Source organism: Hippoglossus hippoglossus, chromosome 1 (genome assembly GCF_009819705.1).
Source record: "Hippoglossus hippoglossus isolate fHipHip1 chromosome 1, fHipHip1.pri, whole genome shotgun sequence".
Classification (NCBI taxonomy): domain Eukaryota; kingdom Metazoa; phylum Chordata; class Actinopteri; order Pleuronectiformes; family Pleuronectidae; genus Hippoglossus; species Hippoglossus hippoglossus.
In genome coordinates, this window is record NC_047151.1 from 16,779,414 (window position 1) to 16,802,729 (window position 23,316).

The 23,316-nt window shown below is 43.6% G+C and overlaps 2 protein-coding genes across 3 annotated transcripts in view; one reads left to right on the plus strand and one right to left on the minus strand.

Moving 5' to 3' along the window:
• The window catches only part of si:dkey-192k22.2, a 29,292-nt gene extending 18,411 nt beyond the window's left edge, over positions 1-10,881 (minus strand). The window contains exon 1 of the mRNA XM_034593977.1: positions 10,858-10,881. The gene's annotated coding sequence lies outside the window, so the exon portion shown is untranslated. The remainder of the gene's footprint in view (positions 1-10,857) is intronic.
• Positions 1-23,316, plus strand: part of klhl5 (kelch-like family member 5) — a 44,252-nt gene that overhangs the window by 6,280 nt on the left and 14,656 nt on the right. The window contains exons 2-5 of one of the 2 annotated variants that reach the window (XM_034593894.1): positions 11,829-12,548; positions 16,406-16,594; positions 21,917-22,053; positions 22,365-22,561. In XM_034593894.1, coding sequence (XP_034449785.1) covers positions 11,944-12,548; positions 16,406-16,594; positions 21,917-22,053; positions 22,365-22,561 — 1,128 coding nt within the window. In that variant the 5' untranslated portion in view covers positions 11,829-11,943. Of the gene's footprint in view, positions 1-11,793; positions 12,549-16,405; positions 16,595-21,916; positions 22,054-22,364; positions 22,562-23,316 lie in introns of those variants that run through there. The other variant, XM_034593884.1, reaches the window with a different exon arrangement.

Below are 23,316 nucleotides of genomic sequence, written 5' to 3' on the forward strand. Positions count from 1 at the left end.
TGGGGGTGTGCGAGAGATTTGCAGGGTGGAAGGCAATATCAATAGCCTAAAATATCAAGAAGTATTAGCTACCTCTTACATTCCCAACCATACAAGGGGTCAAATTTTGCAGCAGGATGGTGCTCCATCGCATACTTCCATCTCTACATCAAAGTTCCTCAAGGCGAAGAAGATCAAGGTGCTCCAGGACTGGCCAGCCCAGTCACCAGACATGAACATCATTGAGCATGTCTGGGGTAGAATGAAAGAGGAAGCATGGAAGACGAAACCAAAGAATCTTGATGAACTCTGGGAGGCATGTAAGACTGCTTTCTTTGCTATTCCTGATGACTTCATCAATAAATTGTATGAATCATTGTCGAACCGCATGGATGCAGTCCTTCAAGCTCATGGAAGTCATACAAGATATTAAATATGGATCTCACAGCACCACTACTTAATTCACTGATGTTATGCAACATATTTTTGTATTTGAAGTAAATTATTTGTTCAATTTTCACATTACTCTCTGTAGGCGACAAAACTTTTGTCTTGCCAAAATCTGACCTTTCTGTGTTCATTAAATGATCAATCTTTCTTCAGTGAAGCAAATTTATTTTAGTATATTAAACATAATTTGGGAGGGTTTTAGCTTTCATATGAGCCATTTCTAAAACCAATGGATAAATTAAAAGTCAGGTTATAAGCTGTTGTTTCTACAAAATGGATAAGTGACAAGACTTTTGTCAGGGACTGTATGTGCTCTACCGAGTACCAATCTAGTTCAGAATTAATTCCAGCACTTTTTACTCCCTGCACCCACACACACTGCTGTGTCCCTGTTTACAAATGACTCATTAGTTTGACTTGAGTATCGATGTTCATTGTAATTACTATATAAGTGTGTGCGCGTGTACTTGACGTTATGTTTGAGCAATAAAAAGCCCCTGGTTGAAAGTTTAAAGCTACACCAGACTCCTCTCTCTTCTAGCATTTGATTTGTCTCTTTTTTCTTTTATTACTCCGATCGTAAAATAAATAGTCAGCCATCAGTGTGAAATGAGGGGTCACAGGACAACCAGCCATTGCACTTCTTTTTTTTTTATTGCCTTAGAAGGCAGCGAGTTGAACAGACCTCGCTTTGTGTGCAAATCAACAGGCAGCTGGATTGGTTGTCTGGCAAGTTGCCCTGTAAGCAGATCTCTATGCGGTTAGTTACAGTAGCTGATCCAGGAAACTGCTTTGTGTGTTTACTTTCACTCAGGCACAGACACAAGTGTTAAATCATTTAGTTTGCTGTGAACTTTCAGGACGCTCACGTTGCTTTTTCTATTACACGTTGCCTTGTTGGATTCTGAGTTTTTCAAATTTGTGCAAGTGCAAAGTAATCATGACCCATAGTGAGAATAGAATGAATGAATGAATTAAATGAATAAATTCAAGGAGTTAGATTTTTATTTAAATTGTTTGCGATTCAGCTTCGATCTCAGTCTGCATGAAACTGTCCATTTCTGTTTTTAGTCAGCGATCTGGAATATCTGACTCACTGGTGATAGCCAGTGGCCAGAGTCTGTCCGTCCACCTGCCAATCCGTCCGTTTGTCCGTCCCATTCTTGTGGACATGATGCCTCAAGAACACCTTGAAAAATTCTTCAAATTTGGTTTAAACTTTCAGTTTTACTCAAGGAGTATGACCTGTTTACATTTAGCTGGTTTAAGATCATAGGTCAAGGTCACTGTGACCTTGCAAAACCCTCTTTTGCCTTGCCGTTTAATCTTAAGAACTCCACGAGAGAATCCTTTCAAATTTAGCACAAACGTTCACTTAGACCCTCAGATTAACTGTTTGGATTTGGTTGGTAGAAGCTCAAAGGTCAAGGTCACGGCGGCCTCTCAAAACTTGCTTCTTAAACGTGATATCTCAAATCTGCCTTTAAGGAATTTCTTAAAATTATGGCCATTTGTCACTTGGACTCAAAGATGAACTGATTAGATATTAGTGGTCAAAGGTCAAGGTCACGGTGACTTTATGAGTCTTGGAATAAAATGATGCACGCTGAAACTGCACCGGTTAGCAGAGGCATATAACCGAAATGAATAGAAAAGCACAAATAAAACACAGAGGCATCACTTTCAATCACTAACACTAAGCGAGGAATTTATCCAGAATTGATTAGGTGTCAACTGGTTGAATAATTACTGCAAGATTGTAACTCATTGGCCGTGACTGGTTTGAAAATGGGTTGACATTCAGGTAGGAGGCACCAGAATTATACAGGATCTTTAACAACCATTATAATATTCATTGATCCCCTTTTAATTCTATTCCTCACCTCTCTCATTCGATGTGTCTCTGTCCGACCCATTCTCCACCCTCGTTGGCTCTGTTGTCTGTAGGTTTATGGATTCATGATTGGTGAGGGGGGGTAAGGTGACCTTCCTCTGACTGACCAATGTGAGAGCTCGCTGGATAGAGCCCTGCCTCATCCAGAGAATAAGAATGCTTCTCAGGCATTATCTATTCCTTTCACAGCATGTGGGAGCACCGTGAACCAGAGCCTACTGGGGAAACACTGTGGAGATGATTGCAGAACATTTGTCTAATTGGAGGGGGGGGTGGTGTCATCAATTGTTTTTCATTGTAACCGCATTTAGCACAAATTGGTTTGTGTCTCCAAGAAGACGACAGAGAATTGGAGAAATAAATGTTAGGTTTAGGTTTGGATTATTTGTATTTAATATGGTTGAGGATCGAGCATAAATAAATAGAAAAAGCCATAAAAGTGACATTAACCACTGCAAGCATCTGTTTACCAGAAAAGCTTGATCAGGACGGCAAACTTACAGATGTCAAGAGAGCTGTACACCGCATTTCCTGGATCTGCCTGTTTATCCTGATCTGCTCCAAATAATAACAGAATAAATGTATATCGGAGATTAATGCTAGTTGTTAATGATTTGTAAGTCTACAATCGCTCTTGCGACTAACTCAGTTAAACATCCCCTGTGGGAGCTGTACCCATATAGCAAGAACAGATATTCAGGGAGCATCAAAATGATTCCGAAGCTGCTATTTCGAGGTAAAATGTCGCTTTAAGTCTCTGTGTGCTGAGCTTTCTCTGCCACTGTATACCACTATAACACTGTAAAACCAAATGATCTTGAAACCCAAACAGTTGTTTTGCTGCAGAGCTCTGATGTGAGTCCCTGAATTGTACGTGTAAATTATTGTTCATTTCTACTTTACTGTAATGGATGCCTCAGCTATTTTGACATTCGATGCTGAATGTTTTAAAGCTTTTAGGCCAGTGTGTCACCTCGAATAATTTATCACAGTATTGTGGGACTGTCAGTACCAGCATCGCTCTCACGCTCTCTCTCTCTCTCTCTCTCTCTCTCTCTCTCTCTCTCTCTCTCTCTCTCTCTCTCTCTCGCTCTCTCTCTCTCTCTCTCTCTTTCACTCTCTCTCTTCTGGTGACACACTCTCTGTCTCTCTCTCTCTCATTTCTATGGGAGCGATGGGCTGCGATTGGCTTGTGGCTCTAGGGCAGAGTAAATTATTAAGGCCTGATCTTTATTTGGCCATAAATGCTTTCTCTCCCTCTCTCTCCCTCTCTCTCTCCATCTTTCTCTCCCTTGTGTTTTCTATTTCCTCTCCTCCCTCAACACTCTGCCCATTTAGGAAGAGAGTGAACAGGAAAAGAAGCCACTGCAGCATGAGGGGAAGGAGCAAACAGGGGGAAATAACACAGACAAATGTGGTTTGTAATGATTGACAGAAATTGACAAAGACTGTCAGGAGGGAAATAGGAAAAGGAAGGATGGAATATTGGAGGGGGGGTGATGAATTGCACAGCAAGCACTTTGCTATCCTTCACCTGACACCTGCCCTACACTGAGACCTGAGTGCATCATGCAAGAGCAAACACACTCCTGCTTTATACCTAAGAATGTGTGTCTGTGTGTCTGTGTGTCTGTATGTGTGTATGTGTTGTTGTCATGAGAGGCTTGTTAAACTACCAGACGGTTGCGGGCGGAGGGGGGAAATGAAGCCGGAGAGGATGAGAGGCGGTTTTAAACAGAGAAAGAGAGTAGAAAGAAAAAATAGAGTTGTTTTCATTTCCATCAATAATTCAGGATGTGTATTATCTCCTGTTGTGTGCAGCTGCAAACTTCATGCCTCAGCGATTTTTAACAGAGGCAAACAACCCGCCACGTGCACGTGCGCACACACAAACACACCCACTAACAGGAGAATTAGTGATCGTTTGTGTCATTTTGTAGGCAGACGTGCAATTTATGTAAACGTGGGATTCTTTCAGTGAGAAATAGAGTACAGAAAAGGAGTGGGTTGATCATTCGTGTGCTGTGTTTATCTGTCTTTTGAATCTATTAACCAGCACCTATTAGCATTACTCCACACTGCTGCATGTCTTCTTAATTTCTCTTCTCCTCCTGTCTAATGTTTAATGTCACTGTAATCAGCATTTTATGTAAACTAATATGTGCGATGTAAAAAGTGTAATTTAAGTGATGAAGCCACAGAGGATTTTTTTTATCCAAGTCTCTGCTCCTCTCAGCTCTAGACAGTATTTTAGTATCTTTTTAAATTCATATTTTGGGCTTTAATGGACCCTGGCTTTCATTTTCTGGTTCATTTTCTGGTTCTAAGTTAGTGGAAACTGAGGCAGCTGTATGGTGAACTGAACTGAACATAATATAAAGTCGAGTCATATCACAAATTAGATAATTGCCTCAAGGAGCCGTACAAGAATTGTCCAGCTTTGGACCCTCGATTCATATTGTAAAATTTGCTCCAAAAAATTACCATATAATTTCTTACAAAATGTTTTAAACTTTAGCCAAGAAACACAGCTCCATGTCTGCCAGATAGACTCTATATACAGATTGATGACATGACTGCTCCCCAAAAATGAAGCCAAAGCGTTTCAATCACCACCCGGTTGCTGGCTACAGTATTGGTTATAAATCCTGCCTCCACCATTATGCATGGACCTAACAAAACAAAATCTAAGTTCACATCAAATTCCTTTTGAACAAAGATGGTTTCTATCATTTTAGGTAGTTCTTATCACACTGATGTTTGACCCAGTGTAAATCTTTCCGGTAAGTTTGGTTTGAATTAGTTATTTGATGCCTTTCAAACGGGAATGAAAGCTCCTGCTGACTGTTGATTGGTGTAGTGCATGTATTGGTGGGACTTTTTTGCTATTTCGCCAAAACTCTGGCTCCAAATGCACCAGATGGCAGCGTTAGTATCTGGGATATTTTGGCTTGATTTCTGGATAGTGGGAGGAAGTGGAGACTTGTATACACAGTCTATGGTCTGCAATCGTGACAGAGACGCATACACTTTAGCACTATAACCTCCTTATTCAGTGCTGCACTTAACATTTTGGGGATAAGTAAAGGACTGCTGTTTTCATGTGGCATTGATGTTGTGGGACGGACGCAGTTTGCCCTTGTTCTATCTGCGGCTGCTGCTGGAGGGCACAGTGTGATTTGTCGGGGGTCATATAACCTCACAACATCTGCTCATAAACTTCTGTTTGTCCTGCAGTGGCAGAATTTAATGCCATGAACAGGTACACACACCAAGGCCAAATGTCGGGCCGCCGCAGATCAATGGCAACCTCTCCTCACAAAAGATGAATATGTGGGGGAGTGTGTCTGGACAGGTGCTGATGTAACAAAGAGTTTAATTGGATTGAACCGGAGCCAGAAATCATATCTTTTCAACTACAGTGCTCCCATCATCCTCATCCTCATCCTCATCCTCATCCTCATCCTCATCCTCATCATCATGCTATGAAGTTGATATAAACAGATGCACAGTGTAACAAATGGGGTTGAATCTGCCAGATTGCATTCTCTCCCCTTGCTTTTTTTCTTATCTCCATCCTTGCGGGCAATAAGAGAAACCAAAGTTGGCAAGTTAGTGTGTATGTGTATGTGTGTGTACCCAGGTGATGGGCTACAGCAACAGGCATGGCTCAAAGTAAATGGACATTTGGTTTCACACTTGGGCAATCGAAAGCCTAGTGTGCATGTGAGTGCCGCATGTGTGTGTTTCTTTTGTGTGTATTCTTCGCGTTTTGCCTCCCGGACCTAGTTGCCAAACACATAAAACACACATCCACTCAACTACAACTCAACACACACACACATGCAATATCATCTTTTTCTATCTACTTGTGTTGAATAATACATGGCAGTAAAAGTGTGTCACAGTCTTGCTCAGTGCAGAGGAAGCAGGACGGAAGGTTTCCGCTCCAGCATGAGATCAGACAGAATGTGTGTGTGTGTGTGTGTGTGTGTGTGTGTGTGTGTGTGTGTGTGTGTGTGTGTGTGTGTGTGTGTGTGTGTGTGTGTGTGTGTGTGTGTGTGTGTGTGTGTGTGTGTGTGTGTGCGCCTCCCTCTGTCAGTGCAACTTGCAGATGTAATTGTGGGTAGTTTGGGTGTTTTGATCCTTGCCCGCTGTGCTACCATCTTTCACATCACAGGCTTTTTTTTCTCCTCCCCTCTGCTTCTTTCTCTGTTGGTCGGTCCGTCTGTCTTTCTCCTCCTCCCACTCATTACAATCTGCTGTATCTGCACACCATTCCATCTTCTAGTCGCACACACACGAGACACACATGATTAACACTGGCCTTTCTCATAGAGTGGCTCCATCTCTTAAAAGGGGGGAGGAGGGCGGGAAAGAAATGAGAGAATAAGGGTAATGGATGGAAGAGAACTGTAGGCGGAAATTGGTAAAAGGACAGAGGAGGTTATCACGGGAGGTGATCAAAAGAGGAATACAAAGGATTTACATTGAAGAAATGGATGAGCCGCATCACTGATCACTGGGCTGAGGCACTATTTGCTCTGATTGTTGCAAGATTGAATCCCCCTTGTTAGCTTTATGGCTCACACTCTGTCCAACAATATAATGAAAGAATAGAAAAAGACCCACTCCCTGGATGCAGATAGAGCTCAACACACACACATACACACACACACACCTATCCTCTATCTGTGTGGTTCTGATAATAGCTGACATGATGAGGGAGAAGAGGGAAATTAACAGCTGAAGGTGGTCTGAATTTGATTCAGATTAGACACACACACACCCTCACTTAAAACTGCCTATGCCTCCGGAGCATTGGTTTGAAAATAAAAAGAATCTGTAGGTGTGTAGTTGGTGTAGGTCGCACTTCATCTCTCCTTGAGACTCGTGGCTCAAAACTACATAACATTACTCACCCAAATCACTGACCAAACTGATTCATGTGGGCACCAGGTTTTCACAAAGAACGTTTGGAATAAAGAGATGCAATTTCAATAATCTTCTCAACTGTCTATTGTGAATTTGACAATGTTATTGGAGTGCAATAATAAATCAGTTCGATATGCTCTCTTAACTGTTGGAGCTGATAGGTTGGCTAAGCCAAAATAACCTTTATCATAAACTGAACCTTAAAACCAAGTCTTAATCCTGAAACTGCCCTTTCAAGGTTTGATCCAAAGAGGCGACAGATTCAAATGTCCTCACTTCGTAAAAATGTCCTCATTCCCAAGATCTAAAGCTAAAACTGGTCCTCTCAAAGATACACGTACAAGAAAACACACACACATAATTTTCTGTTCAATAACATTGAATATTGTGCTTCCAGATCAATTTAATTGAAGTCACAAACACACTCACACAACCACACAACCACACGCCAGGGCAGAGCTGGCGTGTCAATGTGGAGAGGTAATTATTTGCTTGGCCAGTCTGAGCCTGTTCTGAGTCTCAAGGACGGACTCGCCTGCAGCTACAGAACCAACCAACACTCGGATTACACAACTGACTGTGTGTGTATGTGTGTGTGTGATGTTGGGGCCGTGCCTTAAATTAAAGTTGTTCTTCTGTTTTTATGTGTATGCATGCAGGATGTATAGAGGCTATGGTTCATATTTTTCAGAGCTGTCTCTGTGTGTGTGTGTGTGTGTGTGTGTGTGTGTGTGTGTGTGTGTGTGTGTGTGTGTGTGTGTGTGTGTGTGTGTGTCTCTATAGGTGAATGTGTGTGGCCATATTTGTGTGTGTATGTCTGTCAGCCTATATAGAACAATGGCTCTTGCAGCATTGTCCCTGCAGGTCTCCACCAAAGGGAATCACTGCCACAGTCCCACCATTACACACACACACACACACACACACACACACACACACACATATATATATATATATATATATATATATATATATACACACAAATACACACATTCCCAGTGTGCCACACTATAATAGCAGGGATGGGGAGAAGGAAATTGTAGGCTGGGAAGGAGATTGGTGAGAAATGGGGAGAGTGAGGGTGGGGAGCCAAGGAGGGAAGAAAGAGAGAGAGAGAGAGATTGGAGGAAGGCCATTGGAGGATGAACATCAGTCATGAGAGATGAGCTGATCATCACAGTCGGGCCAGACAGATAATGTTTCACTTTCTGGACCCATAAAATCTTTTACGACAGCCCTCCCCAGATGACTGCTACCTGTTTTTATTTGCCTCAGTATTTGTATTTGTCTGCTTATGTGTGTGTACCTGTGTGTTTGTGTAGTAGAATGCTTATAGAATACAAAATGTGCATTAATGGGATTGCATACTATCATTTTTGTGTGCATGCATGCTTGCATGTGTGAATGCACACAAACAGGATGATTATCAAGTGTGAAATGTGTGTGAACGGGATTTCATGGTGTCATTGTGTGTGTGTATGTGTGTGTGTGTGTTTGTGTTTGTGTGTGTGTGTGTTTATATGTGTCTGCGCTGTAGAGCCGTAAAGACGTGCCAGAGAGTTTTGAGTGATAGCCTTGGACTACCGCAGCCAGGAGACCAATAACAGTCAGAGGCTCAAGGAGGCTCCTGCCAAGTGACCGATGATTAGATCCAACTGGAAGAGACCGGAGCGGAATGACCCGTCACTCCTCAGCTTCATTTCCCCTCAGAGCCCCATTCCCAGTTCCCCCCAGTAACAGAACAGCTTTTCTGTTGTGTGGCTGTTGCAGAAATACGCTGGTTTTGTTAGATTAGAGTTGTGCGCATGGGTGGATGCAGTGGTGTTTAAATCTGATTGGACCCAGAAGTTCCCCTGTCCCCGAGTCACCATAGTCACTTGACTCTATGCAGATGTCAAAAACTTGTACGCATTGATTATAAAAGTGTTTTCTATGCACACCAGTTTAAATCATGAAAATGAAGAGTTCTTATTTTCTAAGCTTTTTTGAAGTTCACAAAATGCTTGAACGGGGTCTTTGGTCAAAGCCAAACAGCCAATGGGAAACAGGGAATGACTTATGACCTCTAATTGAGTTAGACATTGCTTATGGGTGTTTGACACATACTTGGCCCCTGTGTGTAAACGGTTCCTGCCTGAGGACCTCAGACTGCGTCCACATTGATTAGGATGCAGTAGCTCAGAGATACAGTCTGCGGCCTTGACTTTTCTCCAAATTGATTCTTTAATAAAATGGTGGCCAATAATGTAAAGACATTAGGAGGGGAGCTATATGAGATGTTAGTGTAGTTTAGTTTGCAGTCTGGCCGCTGCACTGGGTTGACTGTGGAGTCCAGGAGCTGTTTACTGAAAGCAGTTAGGAGACCATTCCAACACATAAACATATATAAAGCTATGTATATAAACACTAAAGCACAAGGTGGATACTATGATACTTGACAACACAATGGTTTAGATTAAACTGATGACATTATTCCTTATTAAAGCCCAAACATTGAAGTCTGTCAGACCCAACTTTTTCTCCTGATCTCTTACTCATGCTTGATACTCGAGAATGAGAGAAACACCACATGCTCTGCCCCCCCTTTTTTTTTTGCCTTAACGGCAGTGCTGCTTGTTTTCATGCCTCCTTGCAGCCTCGGCTCGGGTGTGTATTGACGTTATCGTATTGATCAGATAGAGCAGCGGGGTGGTCCTGCACTCAGGCATCTGTACATCTCGATGTTTCTAAGACTCTGGCGAACAGAATGAAAAGAAGTTTTCAGAGCTGTCAGAGCCGCGTTGGTCCGCTCCCCTCAGCTTGTTTATTTATGGTAAAAAATTAGTCTGTGAGCTTGGCTGCTGGTCCGCCGAGCAAAGCCAATTTATGAGCAGCACATCTCCCATCTGTGTAATTTATAAACTGACCTCGGCTGTTTGACATATTGATTCTTGCCAGAGTGTGGCCCTCTACAGCCTCCCTCCCCTCCTGTTGGTGGGCCCCCATCCAGAACCCGCTGTGTTCCGGCTCTGTGGCTCCGCTACGTCCTGTGGTCGTACCAGGGGTTACTGCGGAAGGTCTGCTGGCTATCCCTGGCATCTGGATGGGAAGGCTCCCACGGGACCACGCTCCCACTGATCATTATTGTCTATGAATAGCTGCTGCATTGCAGATGGAGGGAAGAGAAGGGGGGGGGGGAGGACAGGTATGGGAAAGCAATGTAGCAATGGCAGAGGAGTAGCATGTGGAGAAGTAGGGAAGAAGGGTATGGTGGTGCACAAGAGCCTGAGAAGTGTGTGTGTGTGTGTCTGTGTGTGTCGGCAGGGACACAGAAGAAATGTCATTCTCAAGGACACTCAGGTCCCTCGCTGTGGCGATTCAAACCACAGATCTGCTCATCTGCTTATGCAGCCAGGCTTTCAAATAAAGTGTGATTGTTCAAAGCAATAGGACGAGAGAGGGAGAGATGGAGAGACACTCGGAAATAAAGGTGCGGAGAGGAGGCAGCGAACAGCCAGGGTTGAAATGATGATGATAAAGAGGATGTGTCCATCGCCTCATTAAATTTCAGAGTCTTTGAGGAACACGTAATGATCGCTGTACCCTCACAAACCTCCACGTTCACACACACACACACACACACACACACACACACACACACACACACACACACACACACACACACACACACACACACACACACACACACACACACACACACACACACACACACACACACACACTTTCTCCTGTACGAGGACATTACATTAACTTATTATCATTTTACCCTAACCTCGCCTGATCTTCATCATGCCTACCTCGCCCATAACCATTACCAAAAAATATAAGTCTTAACCTGAGAGATGGTTGCTGGCGATTGTTTTTTCCTGAAATCGACCAAACGACACCAAACAACACACACACACATAAACAGACAGTTATTGAGGAGGCTATAATAGAGTGTTTGTCTGCCTGCTGAATGATGATGCTGATGCTGATGATGATGATGATGATGATGATGACTCCTCAGAATGCTTGTGGTCTGCACCGTAACATTTGGCAGGACAGTGGCATTAGTTTGTCTTTGTGGAAAATGTCTGTGGTTTAGTTTGTGCATGAAAAGTCTCAAGTGCTGAAACTTGAGGATACATCTCACTCTCTCTCTGTTACATCTCTATTTCTCCCCGTTCACTTTATCCTCTCTCACCCTCTCTTTCTCTCTCTCTATCCTCTGTCTCACTTAACACACTCTCTATTTCTTCCTTTCTCTCCCTCCTTTCCATCTTCACTTTATTCTCTCTCTTACTCTCTCCCTATCCTATCCTCTCCCTCTCTCCATATACTTCTCTAGGTTCCACTCCCTCTTTCTAACCCTCTCTCTCTGTCATCCCACCCTTTCTGTCTCTCTCTCTCTCCCTCCCTCACCCTCTCTCCATCATCTCTCCCTCTCTCTCTCTCTCTCTATGATCTCTCTCTCTCTCTCTCTCTCTCTCTCTCTCTCTCTCTCTCCATCATCTCTCCCTCTCTCTCTCTCTCTCTACCTCCCTCCCTCTCTCCATATACTCCGCTATGCTCCGCTCCCTCTCTCCAGTCGCGGTTACTGGCTGTACGGTCCAGCAGCGGTGCGCTAACTCTTCAGTGTGCGGTTTTAACGGAGGAGCGACACGAGCCACGAGCCCCGCCATTTCCTCGTGCCGAGCCCTGGGATGTCGAGCAGCGGCTCGGGCTCTTCCTCGCGGAAGGAGTTCGATGTGAAGCAGATCCTCAGGATCCGATGGAGGTGGTTCGGCCACCCCGCGGTCCCTCCGCCTCACTCCCCGCCGCTAGGTGACTACTTCGCCGGAAGGAGAGCGGGCGGCAGCTCCGGAGACGGACCGTCAGTCAGCGGCAGTGGCAACTCGAATCCAGCGGGCGTAAACCCCAGCGCGGGGGCTCATAGCGGTCTGGTGGCCAGCGGCAGCGCCGGTTCGAACCTGTGCAACGGCAACAGAAAGTTTGCTGATCCGGCGGGGAGTCGCGTCGGACCGGGAGGAGCAGTGGGAGCGACAGGGAGCTCCTGTCCCCGCTCCCTCAGCCAGCCGGAGTGCAGGAGCTCCACCGCCGCGCTGTCGTGGGGCTCCCCGCCGACTCATCGGCGCTCTCGCCCCGTGACGAGCATGGAACCTCCCGGTGAGGCTCCGGTGCCCCAGCTTGTACTGGAGGCTCATGTCGGGGGAGAGGAGGAGGCGGCGGCGGCGGCGGCGGTAGTGGCCGCGGGGGCCACCGAGGAGAACACCGGCCAACACCCGGAAACAGACTCCAGCTCCTGCAGGTAGGGATGGACTGGGTCTGTGCTGGTTCACTGAGGATCCGGCTCCTTCTTGTAAAACTTCCCCGGTCAAATTTGTACACAACCATAGAAGGTCTTTTTCTCTCTCACACGCACACGCGCGCACACACACGCGCGCGCACACACACACACATACAACATATTTGTGCAAGTGATGAACTTCTGAGCTGTTAGTTAGTTATATTTTAGTTATAGTCAGAAACCAGTTGAGAATCATTCTACTAACATGTTTGATTTACATGTACCTTGTTTTAGTTAACTAAGTTAATTAGTCGATTGAGATAATTAATCAACAACTATTTTGACAAGCGATTGATCGTTTGTCAAAAAATGACTGATTAATGCTTCTCTAAGACAATTATATGATGCTTTTATTTTTCACATGTGATTATAAACTGAAAATCTTGGTCATTCTTTGAGTGTTAATCTGATCAAATTAAAACTGAATCCATTATTTGGGGCTTTAGGAAATTATATAGCAGACTTATTTCACTTTTTCTAATATTTCATAGAGAAGATGATTATTTGAGAAAAGAATGTGCAGATTATTCCATAATGGAAATATTCAATAGTTGCACCACTAAGAGTAAATAGAGGTGATTATTTAGGAATAGGCTTAACAAGAGGATGTTCAGACAGCATGCAGTAGGGTCATTACATAGAGATGTGCCTTTTGGGGGGGGGGGCATGTGGTCCACTGATTTGTCCCCGCAACCTACACAAACTCAAATGCTACACTTTTTTTTTTTATATGGGATTTTCAGAGTCAAATTAACAACGTGACTCCAGGGCAGAGCTTAAAAGTCTAGCTACATACTGCACTTGACATTTATATCGTTTCTCCAGCTTTCACTCGCACTCCTTAGTGCTCGGCACGTTTGTGTGCACATGCATGATGGAGTGTGTGTGTTGCATAGGCGTGGCCATCCAGCTATAGTGGTGTGAAAGGGTATTTAAGTAACGGTTGCCACGGAGACTGCGAAAACAAAGTAATTAGGGCATCATAACTCCTCTTGAGCGCATCTGCACAGACTCAACGATTTATGTTTTTATTATGATGCAGCAGTAAATGTGAGGAAGTAAAGGAATAAGGAAGAAAGCCACAGAGTGTGTTTGTGTGTGTCTGTGTGTGTGTGTTTATTATTCCGGCATAATGATGCATCTGAAAGCTTCCTATCCTACTTTGTGTTCCCAAGACACACATCAGAAAATATAAATGATTCATAGGACACGCTCATACACACTCACTCACTCACTCACTCACACTTAAAATCCGCTTTCAGTGGGAGCAAATTCAGATGTATTTTTTTAAATGGATTAATGTCGGAAGCTCTTTCATCCTACACCCCATTCGTTTTTATTGTGTATGTTTGCGTGTGTGAGAGAGAAACACGCAGGGAGAGAATTATGGTTTTAAAAAATATCTGTTGTTATGCAAAGCTTGATGCTTTAGTGCTTACACAGAAAATTACTTATGCTTAATTGTAACACAAACGTACACATACACCAGCCTCCTTAGCATAGACAAAGAAATTCAGTTGTGAGCCTGAGCTGATTTTGAGTATGTATTGCACATCTGCATGGATAAAGCCATGTCCATGCACATGTTATGGTTGCCATACCAACACAGAGATTAGTGTCTGCAGTATGTGCAGCTCTGTGCATGTAAGTTTTGTGATTTATTTGTGTATGATGCTATTCATCCTCTCCCCCCGGGAGCCTCTGTGCACAGTATGATACTCTGAGAACACGGGTGGCAGAGTCCCAAATGGGATCACAGGAAGGGATGCATACTGAATCCCAGAGTGTCTGAAGGCTCAACATGGCTACATCTTCTTTCTCTTTTACTTTCTCAACTCTCCCTCCTATCCCCTTTAATCCTGTTCTCTCTCTCTCTCTCTCTCTCTCTCTCTCTCTCTCTCTCTCTCTCTCTTCCCCCCCCCCCTCTCTGTCTCTTTTTGTTTGGGAAACGAAAGCATTTGCATGTGTGTAACAGGAGGGTGTAACATGTGCTTACGAGTGTCATGCGTATGATCACATCATACATCAGCTTACAGAACAAAGTTTAATTTGCATTAGTCTAGAGGCTAATGTGAGAGAAGCGGGGCGAGAGACACTGAATTACAGTTGTGTGGATGTCCTTGCCTGGTGCAGGGGTTTAAAAAAATCTGGCTGCATGGTGTTGATTCGTCCCAGACTCGCTCTCTCTTTCTCCTGTCTCTCTGGTTTTCTCCCTCCCGGTCCATGTTGAGTGCCTGCCAGGCTCAATTAAGTGGACTGGAAGGCAGCATGCCCCCCACTTCAAAGCCATCTCCTCTGGCTGTATTTAGCCACACCATTTGTCTACATGCACGCTCACACCCTCGTACTCGAGGACAGGAAAGCCAGCCAAAAAGCCTCCTCGGAGGGTAAGAATGGGACAGGGAAGAGAGAGAAGCGAGGCAAAGAAGGATGTAGGGATGAGCTGGAATGAAGTGAGTGATGGATGAGATTCGTTCAAGATATGAAAGTGTGGAAAGGAGATAAATATAGAGGATCAGAGGGGAGATGGCACCTGTTGTTGTTGTTGTAGCAGCAGCAGCACAAAGCAATTTGTGTGCATGGCACTTACAACCTTTATTAATAGTGCCTGAGATTCAAGTCAATTTCATTTGCAACGCACAAAATCACAGATTTGCCTCAGAGAGCTTTAAACATGCAGTAAATGGTATTAGCAAACAGACAGATCCCTATTTAAACATCCAGCAGACATGGAGCAACATTATGTGGTCCTTTGGAATCATGTTTGTGGCTACATTTTCCTCTTAGCTCTATATTTGGTTTCCACCAACTTCTCGTTCTTAAGCTGTTAAATGCTCCACAATGGTCATCGGATAGTCCCTGTCTGTGTCGGTCTCCTGTTTGATGCTGGGAAAGGAGGGGGGTTTAAACAATGAGAGTGTTGACAGTAAACTTTTAGACGGAGGGAAAATCTGAAAGATGCCTCCTGGAGCAGCATAGTCTGATAAGTGGAATAACATAATATTATGTAACATCATTCCAAACATGTATGAAAATAACAATTTCTCTTCTGCTGCTCAGGGATATCTTCCTTAGAGTGTCACTACGTTTCTTATCTCTTTGTGCTGTCGAGTCAGTCCTGCCTCTTCTGCCGTTAAATTAAAAATGGAAGTAACAACTCAGGCTCTCATAAATTAAATGCTGGTTTGGGTGATGATTCACGTCAGTGCTTATCTTTGACGAAAACACACACACTCACACACACCAGCCCTCTCTCTTATACACACACAGATCTCATCAGGTTTGACGGGAAGAATAAGACATAACAGCCCTGGGCCTCAACACTTTCACCAGCCGATAACGAATGTTGAAGCCCCAAACTCTGCTTCGTTTCTAGTTGTCGGTGTAGATTCTTGGAAACTGGTTGCCATTAGGGAGCAGAGTAAATTACTGCTTATCCTATGGGCTCAGCTCCCACAGCTATTTAATTGGCAGCTTCTCTTTTAAGTGGGTTAAATTTATCTGGCCATTTACTCCTAGTAATTGGACCATTAAGGAGCTTTTGTCTGCTCTTGGCGACACACTGTAACCCTGCTCAAAGTAAAGAAGAGTGCAAATACATGTGAGGGAATGGCACAAAGAAGAAGGTGACACATGGAAGACATGGAGCAGCTGGTGTAGCTCTCTCCACACATCTGTCCCTTTGTCTTATACAAAAGAAAATCAGTGTCTTCACATGCACGCTAAGCTTCTGTCTCCTTGTCTTTGTTTCTCTGTGTGTGTGCATTTGTGTTTGTGTGAATGTTGGTCCTGGTCTGCGTGTCGCTGCGTGCATACAGGACGTCGAACAGCAGCGCCACACTCTCCTCATGCATGTCAATGGAGCCGTGTGCATTTCCAGAGGACTGTATGTTCACCGCCATGTCCCATGCTGACATCACCTTCCGCAAGATGGAGGGCTACCTGAGGAGCCGGCAGCTGTGTGATGTCATACTGGTGGCCGGAGAGAGGCGGATACCCGCACACAGGTAGGAGCAAAGAGAAGTGAAACGTTGCATATTTTGTCTACTTCCTCTTCTCTGCCAGTTTCATAAAACTTTCTGGGCAGTGTTAACAAACATGTACAATCATGCTCACGTGGTACCACAAATACCTCAACGTCTGTACACAAACACACACACACACCGAACACACAGGATACTGTTTGGAAATGCAGAAAAAACACATTCATGCTCATGAAAGTCCCCTTTTTTATCTTTGTAGTCTCTCTGTTGCACATTTTCAAATGAGCCTCTGAATCATGCATCACACACACACACACACACACACGTGCCTGTCATCCACCTCATAGGCCTCTCACTACACTGCTCTGTGGCTGTCGCTCTCTGGGCATGTGGCCACTGGTGCAGCAGCACGGTCCATCTGCACGAGGATGAGACAGAAGAGCGGCCCTCCACTAGCAGAAAGACTCCTTTTCTCTCACCGCCTGCCTCTTCTGCCTCATTTGATTTGGTCCTCCAGGCACAGATGGTGACAAACAAAAGACCCTGCTGTAGAAGAATCCTAATGGTGTATGTAAAAGAGTGTGTCGGTGTCTGAAGCTGTGTGTTTGTGTGTGAGTGTGAGTGCGTGCGTGCGTGTGTGCCAGCAAGAGGGTTGGAGTGTGAAGAAATCTATGTTTGAAAGTGTTTGTTTTGTTTGCAATTGATTTATTGTATGTGTAGGATAAAGAAGCTTTTCTGGGAACAAAACATACACCCCCTTACTCTCCCTCTCTCCATCTTACATGTACACAAACAAATGTAGCGTACGTGCTGAACACTGGGGCTGTGTATAGCTCCTTGTTTCTTGTGGAGTTTGTTGCGAACAGCAAAACTCAGGCTCTATATGTGTGTTTAAAAAAAAGTATAGCACAGTTGTAGTTTTTTGTCTCTGGGGCTGTACCCTATACAAATCTATTTGTGTACCCCCATCTGGACACTGCTACCTCTCATGATTTTAGCTAATATTGATGCAGAAAGTATTGTGTACCATTATTATGGATCAATATATGCTTCTGGGACTCATTACGTGCACATTATGGATCATGTGTACTTTTCTTACAACAACACGTAGAGTCTACAGCCATTCTAGCCCCCAACAGTCTAATCCACTGCATTAGAGACAATCCCACAGGGTGCCTTAGACGCTTTAACATTAGTGTACCAATCGGTTAGTCTCCACCCTTTCTCTCGAGGAAGAAAGAACTTTACTTTGTACTACTTGTCCAAGTATGTTTTCGAGTGCATTGGGCATCGTGTGGTGACCCACGAAACCAAAATGGTCTCATTACTCCCGACCGAGGGCTGGAGAGTTGAACAAACACAGAACTTCAGTTGTACCGGATGTTTTGTTTGTCTGTGACTTTGACCTGCTGCTGGTGGTGGGGATTAGCAAACCCATTAGATTCACTCTCTGGTAGTCCACCCATTCCATGTTGAGATATTTCATTCTGTACCAAAGAGGTGTACTGACCGCTGACAGATCGACTGATTGCAATGTTGCAGCCTCTCAATTAGCATCACTAAAACTGTGCAACTCCTACAGCTGTATTTTTGAGTAGGTGTAGAGAAAAGTCTAAATTATGAAGTAAGTCTTTCCTACCACCCTCCACTTGTTTTTCCCCTATCGTTTTTTCCACTTCTGTATCTCTACCAGGCGGCACATCCACACTCAAACAGATACAGTGTTCAGTTTCCTCCTTTCCTGAGTCTAACTCATCTGTTTCCTGTTGTCATCACTCCGGCATTTTGTCTTCTCTGTGCTATCTTACTCTCCATTACAGTGTGACACACCGCCTGCCATGTCTCTGTCTTCACCACGCTGCATTTGTCGTTGTGTGTAAAATAAATAGCCCACTACTGTATGCTCTTTGACTCGCTCACAGCTTCACGTCTTTGACATCTCTGTCTCTAAAACACACACATGCACATACATACGCACTGCTCATCTGCGCTTTAGGCTATCTGTCAAGGTCCTAGTGTCACACTCAGTAATGAGATTATACACAAGCACATAGCTCATACATATTCAGTGTGCGTGCACAATACACACACACACACAAGTCTGCTGACCATGAAGTCAACAAAGGACATGCAAACAGTGAAAACAGTAAATCCGTACGATTTAAGAATGCATCACTATGGAAAAAAATAAAAAGAGTGAATATGGGCATCCAACAGAGCTTTAATGTGAGATTTATTGTGATCAATTTATTTCTTATAATCTGTATTTAGCTCACGACTTAAAAAATACTGGATCATGTGAAGGATGAAAGAGACATCCCTCAGTCACCACCTCATTTATGAAGACATTTCCAAGAGCAAGGAAGGAAAAATGCTGCATTTGAATTATTTAACAGTTACTTTCTGGTACTTTTTTAATACCTTGATATTTGTGTGTGTATGCGTGCGTGCGTGTGCGTGATGAACTTCATGGTGACATGAAAGGGTAATGGATTGTTGTGGGGGGAAAATTAAGTAAATGCCTTCTTCCGAGTGACCTTATAGATAATACTTCTCTGTCCTTCATCCGGCTTTCTCTTCATTTCGCCATCTATCTTTTTCTCACAACTCTTTATTTTTCTTTGACCTTACATCAAACATGTTCCTCTCTTTCTTTTCTGTCTGTCCTCCACGAGCTCAGCTGCTGCAACTGACACATGCAAATTGAATAATCTCCCATCTGACAGCAGGGATTGGCATTTCAGTTTTTTTGTACATGCATGCCAGGACTTGATTTGGCTGCGGTTGTCTTTTATAAAAAATCTTTTTTCGAGGGAACTTTTCGGTGAATTACATGGGGAAATGAAGACTGTAATATCTCAACATAACAAGCCATGAGTAACTAAAGGCAGGAAGAGGTACAGATTAGTAAAAGCCCTTGAACAGGGGACAGTCGGGGTAAAAACATCTCTAGAGAGTTAGAGGATGTAATAACGAGACAGAGACTTGACACACAGCATAAGTGAAATTACAGTAGTGACCTTTGAGCAGCTTTGCCTTTTGTTATTAGTTTTTCTTTTCATTCTTCATTCTTTGGAAAATATGACATGGAACATCAGGATGTTAAGATGCTGCAACAGCAGACAACAAATAATCTGCAGCTATTTCAATAATGATTTAGTTCATTTTTTAAGCAAAATATCACATGTCTGTTTTAACAAGAGGACTTTCTTTGTTATTTATAATGGTTATCTTATTATGTTATATAATGTATGGGCTGTTGATCAAATAAATTAAGCAATCTGAATACATTTCTCTTGACCGTAGGAAGTCAGTATTGGCAGATTAATCAATAATGAAAATAAGCTTTGATTGCAGTCGTAGTTAAGACGATCTCTTGCTTCAGACCTTGTAAATGGGGATGTGTTATTACATTATCTGTGTGGAAAACAAGCCACAGGCCCTTATGGCATCTGCATGTACCATGTTCCATCTACCCTACACAAATAAGAGTTTATGTCAGTGTCTCTTATGTCACACGTTTAAAACTTCATTTTTTATCATATGTTTTCTCATTGTTTTAAAGACTTAATTCTCACTACTAATTCTTAGTGCGATGCTCGGTGTGTACAAACATCTGGAGAGGCCTTAGGCACATGCAAAGCTTTTGTTTGCACAGATTTGTTCTCCCTCATACCTCTACATCTCTTCAGAGAGGAATATAGACAGAGGGTCCCAATATGAGGGATTCTAACAAGAGCCAGAAGTCAAATATTACCTGCAGTGATGAGCCATTTTATTCCTGTCTGCTGTACAGAACATGTAGGATTTTATGATCCCTACTGCTGTAATAATTACTAGTCTATTTACTCTGTCCTGTTGTTGGTCCTCCTATAACTATATGGAGAATTGATGTAGAAGGCCCTAATGTTACAAGATGTGCACCTCTCTCCCTGCAATGTTTTACCTTGCCCTTCAGTCGCCTCTATGTTAATGTGACAGAATTAATTCAAACCTGTGCTGTGCTGAAAGTTTTACGGAGATATTGCTTGGTTCCAAAAAAGTGACGAAACTGCTTATTCAGACAAGAGACTGACGTGTTAAATGGTCGTCACAGTAATGTAAAGGGGCTTAAGTCTAAATCTGTCAGAGGCAATGATGGAGAATCACTGTAAAACATGAAAGTCTTTGCTTGTTCTTGTGCGAGTCAGTGGAGACACCTTCCGTGTAGTTTTCTGAAAACCTCCCACACATGTGACGAGACATTATCTGTCACGGTTGATTATTTTCTCATGACTTTTGACACAAGATACTTTCTAGCCCACAACACCTGTCTCTCAGGATGCTGCACACCGACTTATAGTTTTGTTATTGTTTGACCGCTGGTGGCTGTCTGCAGTATAGGTCATAAACCTCCGCCTCCTCCATGTTAGTGGATGGGATTTGGGTCAAACTGAAAAGTCCAAATACTACAGTTTTTCCTCAAAGATGGTTTCTGTCATTTTAGGTAGTTATCACACTGATGTATGTTCATGTGCTTTTTTCCCCCCCCTGAAAAAATCTGGTTTTAATTACTTATCTGATACTATAAATTAAAGCTGGGTGAAACGTCATGATTGACAGCTGAGACTGACTCATGATTGGTCGAGTGTGTGTATTGGCGGGACCTTGACACCATAGCTCCATCCCCAGATTGCTTCTGTGCAGACTCTGACTCCAAATAGCGTCTTCAGCCCAAGATGGCAGCGTTTGAATCGGAGATTTTTGGCTTCCATTTCTTGATAGTGGGAGGAAGTGGAGATGTGTCCTCCGTCTTTATATACAGTCTATGATCCTACCTCATACGTCTGCTCTATTAAATGTGCACCCCAGCCATGTCTGTAGTTCCAATTTCCCACTCTTGCACATGTTTGGTCATTGCACATGCTTGTTGTGACCTTGTGACATTCAGTCATGTAGCAGTAGACTTTCACACTTTACATTGACCAAGTGTCAGTTTATGGTTTCTCAGAACTGCATTCTTCATATGTGTACTCTGACCACATTTGAACAATTCAAACAGCCACACCGGAAGGGGGAGTGAAAAGGCTGTTGTAAAGAGGTGAAGATGTGTATTTAGGACATGCACTGCTGCAATCTGTCGTTCACATTGAAGGAGGTGCAGCTGGTTTCTGAAGCTATTCGACCCAAACGGGCTGATGCAGGATGAGTGTTGTCTGGTTGTGTCTTCATGTCCGGGCTGCTCTGTCCGTCTCTGCAGCTTTCCCCCGTCTTCCCACACTCGTCTTTCCAGCAAGGTCAGAGTCCTCTGTTCCTCCATTACAGCTGTCCATCCTGACTAATGCCTGACACTCTCTCCTCCCACAGACTCATCCTCTCATCTGTATCCGACTACTTTGCGGCCATGTTCACCAGTGATTTGCTGGAGGCCAAGCAGGAAGAGGTGAAGATGGAGGGAGTAGACCCTGATGCGTTGTGGGTCTTAGTGCAGTATGCATACACAGGTACGCACACATGCACTGCATTATTACCACCGACAAGGAGGTTTGGTTTTCATCCGCGTTTGTTTGTTAGTTAGCAGGATTACTCAAAAAAGACATCCGATTTCCCTGAAATTTTGTGGAGGAAGAATCCATGCGATTTTGGAGCGGATTTGGATAAATGGATAAAAATATCCTGGATCCAGGATATATTTTTTTTCATTGTCTTTAAACTGCCAAGATAGGACATTGGCCCTGGTGGAAGTACGTGCTCTCTGGGTGCCTTTCTGTTCTTTATCTGTCCACTTCATCCCTTCCCTCTTTCTGTTGCTCAGGGCGTCTTGAGTTGAGGGAGGACACCATCGAATCTCTGCTGTCAGCCTCTTGCCTGCTGCAGTTGTCCTCTGTGGTTCAGGCCTGCTGCTCCTTCCTCATGAAGCAGCTCCACCCCTCCAACTGTCTGGGCATTCGCTCCTACGCCGACGCTCAGGGCTGTTACGACCTGCAGAGGGCTGCTCACGCCTACACTATGGTATGTACACGGCCGCTTTACATCTCTACCTCCTGCGCCTATAGAGTCGCCACATGAAAAAGAATGAAACATGATAAAATAATGACGTAGATTCAGGTAGACAGCCGATGATATTTAATGTATTTAAAACATTGTTCAGGTTCTGTGTCCCCTTTTCCTTTCACAACTATCCTTCTCCACCTCTGTAAAGCTTCCCCCTCTCCGATTTTTTGGTCATCTTCCAGCCTTGATGTTATTTTGAGTAACAAATTGGTTCATCTTTCACAAAGCGCCACACACCATTACCGCCACAATGGCTGTTTTCAGCAGCGGGTTGCTATGGTGACAGTGAAATAGCTCCTTCATCGACTTGATTATTCTTTTTCTTGCTCTCTCTCCTATCTTTTTATGTGCCGTTCCCTTCAACCAGCCTCCCTCTCTGCGTCTGACTCCGTCAATGTCACTGTTCCTCTCTTTCTTTCTCTCTAAGTGGATTATTCTTAAACTTTAATCTGCGGTAATTATGTCGTAAAGGTGGCTTTATCTGGGTTTGACTGAGTCAGTAATGAATTTACACACATATATTACTCAAAGGATTATTACGGAGCTACACAATAGCGTGACTTGGTAGAGAGCAGTGCAGCCTATTTATGTGGGAACCAGGTCACATTTACATTTTCTTTCTCCCCTTTTATAATTCCCACAAATAATACTTCCCTCAACATAAAAAAAGCAGAAATAAGAAAACACAACTATAATAACTATGACAAACTTAT